At 34.6% G+C, this 5494-nt stretch overlaps 1 protein-coding gene across 1 annotated transcript; it reads left to right on the top strand.

Moving 5' to 3' along the window:
- Positions 1–4388: 4388 nt before the first annotated feature.
- Positions 4389–5277, top strand: LOC121391260 (ubiquitin-conjugating enzyme E2 variant 2-like). Its single transcript, XM_041522948.1, has 5 exons — positions 4389–4416; positions 4475–4614; positions 4740–4862; positions 4913–4992; positions 5217–5277. Exons 1-5 carry the CDS (start codon positions 4389–4391, stop codon positions 5275–5277), a joined length of 432 nt encoding a protein of 143 aa, XP_041378882.1.
- Positions 5278–5494: the final 217 nt, after the last annotated feature.

The raw sequence follows: 5494 nt of genomic DNA, 5'->3' as shown, positions 1-5494 counted from the left end.
TATTACTTAATTAAAATTATAACTTCATTAATACAACTATCTAATAAATGACTTCTAAAATTGTATTGATTTGGATAACGTAGTGTCAACAATGTGGGCAAGATTATCTCATTAGAGACGCTTACATCAGCAATTGTTCTTACTCTTCCATGAATATTTGTTTGTACTGATCGTTACAGTTCAGTGCACAGATCAAGTCTGTATTTTTATAAACATTCTTTTTATTTGTTTTTTAATTAATTAATTTAAGCTTGTTGTCAGTTAAGTTTCCCTACATATTATTTTTATAGTTTGAACTCAGCAATTTCATGCTATTTTTAAAGCAAGTACACACACAACTATTACTGTGTATCTTTGACTATCTTGAACTGTTATTTAAATACTAATTTAGCTGACATGTATTATTGTTATAATGCTAATTTTTCCATTGGTTTAATAGTAATGCTATTTTTCTTATGCAGGATGACTTCAATGGTTTTACTATGGTCGACACTAGCTCTAGATCTACTGGGATAGAGGAGCATGATAGAGAAGCAGCCAGTCTAGAAGAGACTGTCAAAAAGACAGAGAAAAGAGAACACAGGCTTAGCAGCTGTTTACATGAAGTCCGAGAGAATCTAAAAGATGTCACAGAACGACTGAGTCACCTCACCTCACAGCATCAAAAGTTGTGCAACACTTTGGAGAAGAAAAAACGACAGAGATCCTACTTGTTGACGCAGACTAAACAGCCAGATATCTTAAAGGAATTAATTGATGATATAGAGGAGACAATAACAGAAGTGCAAGACCAGATCTGTGCTCTAGAAGAGGATATGCAGCGATGCAAAAACCAGGAGCAAAGACTTCAACGAGAGCTTTCAACAAAACAAAAAGAGTTAGAGGATCTGAGAAGGAACATGCATGAGTTACGAGAGAGAAATATTAAACTGCAGACAGAGCTTGAAGCTGAAAAGCGAGTTTATGATCTTAAAGTGCGTTCTATGTTAGCAGAAAAACACTCAAATGAAGCATTGAAGAAAGAACTACAAGTAAGTTATCACTACTGATGACGTAAAAGCAATGCATGTAGTAATAATATGGGTACTATTTGGTATATTTTACTATGATTTCATACTGTACTACTACAGTTTCTGTCCAATATTAACAATACCTTATTAGGTCATATAATGTTCAGTATAATCTTTCCCTGAAGGATAACCTAAATTAAGGACATCCTCTATATTGAGGACACTTGTTCTAGTCCCATACTAATACTTTAGTGTATTATACAACCTCTATATTGAGGACACTTGTTCTAGTCCCATACTAATACTTTAGTGTATTATACAACCTCTATATTGAGGACACTTGTTCTAGTTCCATACTAATACTTTAGTGTATTATATAACCTCTATATTGAGGACATTTGTTCTAGTTCCATACTAATACTTTGGTGTATTATACAACCTCTATATTGAGGACACTTGTTCTAGTCCCATACTAATACTTTAGTGTATTATACAACCTCTATATTGAGGACACTTGTTCTAGTCCCATACTAATACTTTAATGTATTATACAACCTCTATATTGAGGACACTTGTTCTAGTCCCATACTAATACTTTAGTGTATTATACAACCTCTATTTTGAGGACACTTGTTCTAGTCCCATACTAATACTTTAGTGTATTATACAACCTCTATATTGAGGACACTTGTTCTAGTCCCATACTAATACTTTAATGTATTATACAACCTCTATATTGAAGACACTTGTTCTAGTCCCATACTAATACTTTAGTGTATTATTCAATCCCTATATTGAAGAAAGATCTGTACTAAGGACAGTTTCCATGATCACAATGTCCACTATACAAGTGATCTAATCATTGCAGTTGTCCGTCAATACTTCTTTCTGTTATGATGTTGATGTGAAAGTTAATAATATTCATCTTTGATAATGCTGTGCTGGTATTGGTTGCCATGGGCTATTGGGAAAATGTTGTTACTTACTATTAAATAAAGATATCCCACCACCTGTTTAGTAAACATTAATATGATTTCTAATTGCCCTTGACATCTTGTCTTCCGTCAAAGCATGGCTTTGTTTATTAATGTAATTTGGAAAAATGTCATTAACTATTATTTGAATTGGTTATCAATTATCTGTTGTTTTTGTTATAGGAACAAATTTCTTTTCTAAAAGATGAACTCCGGTATAAAAGAAAAGAGATAGATCAGTTATTACTACACAAAGACAAAAAAGATACAGATCAAACAGTAGATGAATTGAGGGTAAGAACATCACATTGCATCGGACTTATTGGGGGGGCCATCATTATTTACTTAGTTTGACACATGCATATATGCTGTACATCATTATTTTGTGTGTTGCATAAAATGAAATGATTATGTATTTGGTTGGGGGGCCATGGCCCCCCCAGCCCCCCCTATTCCTACACCTTAGTCATTGTTTGCTAGTACAAAGCTAACTCATTAATATTAAAGTATTAATGAGCCTATAGATAAGGTACTGATGACCAAAGTGCTACATATCATTCTTGTTCTCTCTTTCTCTCAGGCACTTGTGGGCCATCTCACTCGTCGTCTACAGACAACTCAACATCCTACGTCCACCAACCATATTAACCATTCTAGAGCACATTCTACACCTGCTACATTGGATTATCCTGATAGCAATGGTTTGGTCTCCTCATCGATGCCACAATGTCCTCAGAAAAATAGCGAGGGAGGTTACCCTAATATTCATCATCAGTTTCATTCAACACCAGAGAGGATTGAACATCATCACATTCGTTCTCCACTTTCTCCACCTCCCAGTAAAGTTCCTCCGAGACTTCAAAATAAGGCAAACAGTTGCATTACTTTGGGTACTAGACAGTCTCCATCTCCACTTGAGTATGGTGAGTAATATTGACAATTCTTATTAAAAGAGATGTTAATACTTAATTTTATCTTTTATCTTTTTAGATTCTCGACAAAATGACTTTTCAAGATGTCGTTCCTTGGATAGAGGTGTATCTATTAGACGCATATCTGGATCTGGTTTAGAGTATGTGAAAATACTTGATATATAATTTTACAATTTCCATTATTTCTCTTTAAAGGAAGACACCCTGGTTCTATCAAGGAATTGATGAATATGATGCAGAACGACTATTGACAAGCAATATTTCATTCTCAGTGGGGATGTATTTAGTTCGTGAGACAGGAGGAGAAGGAAAGTTCAGTCTTTCTCTTCTAGGCAGAGATCAAGTCTATCATATTCCAATTTACTGCACTTACGATAGCCTTTATTATCTTACAAATTCAAAAAGATTTTGCTCACTTGAGCAACTCATCTTACATCACCAAGAATACCAAGAAGAGCTACCATGCTGTTTGACTTTCCCCTGTGCTAAACCAGTATTTTCAAAGAAAGAAACAGATGTAAAGAACTTAATTTTACAACAGCAACTCATATCTGGTAACCAGTCTCATATTTTTAATGGCATCATGAATCAACACCAACTAGTGGTTGTCAAAGCAAAGAAATTTGAATCTCCTCTTTCTGATTATAGTTTTGTCTCTGAAGCTATCCTTCTTCGTAGTTTACAACACAATAACATACATCAATTTATCGCAGTCACTCAATATGACCAAATGTTATGCATTCTCACAGAACCTGTGTTGAATATAAGTCTTAAAGTTCATCTTGAAAAAACCAAAAGTGCACATATGCCACTCAGTTTGCAGACCCTTCTCAGTATTGCTACCCAAATAGCGCGTGGCATGTCTTTTCTGGAGTCTCGTAATTGTATTTTTCGGAATTTGGCTGCCAAAAATGTTGTTGTCACTATTAACAATGCAATCAAGATATCTAACTTTAGCAATGCTTGTTATTCACCAAGTGGAAAATTATATGGCAAGTCAAAAATTTTACTACGGTGGAGCGCTCCTGAGCTTATTTTTGAGAGCCAATGCAGCTCAAAATCTGATGTGTGGTCATTTGGCATTACATTGTGGGAAATACTGACTTATGGAGACAAACCGTATGGTGACTTGACCAGTGAAGGTGTAAAAGAACATATAAAATCTGGATATCGTATGCCACAACTTGATCGATATCCTCATACATTAAATAGACTTATGTCGGAGTGTTGGAGAGAAAAAACCGAGAGAGAGACCTAGTTTTAAGAACTTAGTTACGAGTTTGACTCAAATCCAATGAATTTGATTACCCGCCTGTAAATATATGCATATCGAAGTACTACTAATAAATTACCAATAGTATCTACTTGTGTCGTATATTAAAATTATAAAATATATATTATAATTATTTCAATTAACATATAATATTATATTGTTGTAAATGATTTTAATAAAAGGCGTGGCTTAAATTATTATGGCCGGTCAAGTATCCAACTGTGTGGGTAAGTATCTTTAGCGGGGTTTCTGGTATTGAATATTGTATTCTTATCCAAAAAACAGTTCCTAGAAATTTTCGTCTTCTTGAAGAGTTAGAAGACGGTCAAAAAGGTGGTGGTGATGGTACTATAAGCTGGGGACTAGTAGATGATGATGATATGACACTGACTTATTGGAATGGGATGATATTAGGGCCACCCCGAGTAAGATCAGTCTATTAGAGAGAGATTAATATTAGAAACAATCGCAGTGGATGGATGGATGATAGAACAGATAAATAATCAGTCGATAGATAATGTATTTTCATTTTCACATATCTTATTTACAGTCACCTTATGAGGGGAGAATGTATAGTCTTAGGGTGGAATGTGGACCCAAGTATCCTGATGAGCCCCCTGTTGTTCGCTTCCTAAGTCGTATCAATCTTCCTGGAGTAACTGGCACAGGAGAAGTTAGTATTGTTTGATACATGAGCATATAAGGATATCTACTGTGTGTTAGGTTGATAGGAGAACTGTACCTATACTGTGTAAATGGCAAAGATCACATACCATTAGAATTGTGCTTCAAGAGTTGAAGAGGTAGGTTTGTGTGTGTGAGAGAGAGAGAGTATAAGGTTGTGTGTGTGTGTATGTGTGTGAGAGAGAGAGAGAGAGTATAAGGTTTGTGTGTGTGTGTGTGTGTGTGTGTGAGAGAGAGAGAGAGAGAGTATAACGTTTGTGTGTGTGTGTGAGAGAGAGAGAGAGTATAAGGTTTGTGTATGTGTGTGAGTATAAAGTTTACTCTCTCTCTCTTTTATTAATAGATTGATGTCAGCTAAGGAGAATTCCAAACTCCAACAACCTCCTGAAGGGAGTACTTATTAATTATCAAGTACTTTATCATTGTTGATTTGAAAGTTGTTAAAGTTGTATGAGATTTTATTGATTGTTGTTTTACTGTGTTAGCTCTTCTAGACTTTTGTTTTTTGTTTTTATTTTAATTAATGATTTAAAGTAATAATAACTTAAATGTTTACAGTGGAGTAGGAAAATGGATATGATAAGAGAAGAGGGTACATTAGAGATTTACTTAATATATTAT

This window comes from Gigantopelta aegis, unplaced genomic scaffold (assembly GCF_016097555.1).
Source record: "Gigantopelta aegis isolate Gae_Host unplaced genomic scaffold, Gae_host_genome ctg1986_pilon_pilon, whole genome shotgun sequence".
Classification (NCBI taxonomy): Eukaryota; Metazoa; Mollusca; class Gastropoda; order Neomphalida; family Peltospiridae; genus Gigantopelta; species Gigantopelta aegis.
This window is presented reverse-complemented; position numbering and strand designations above follow the sequence as displayed.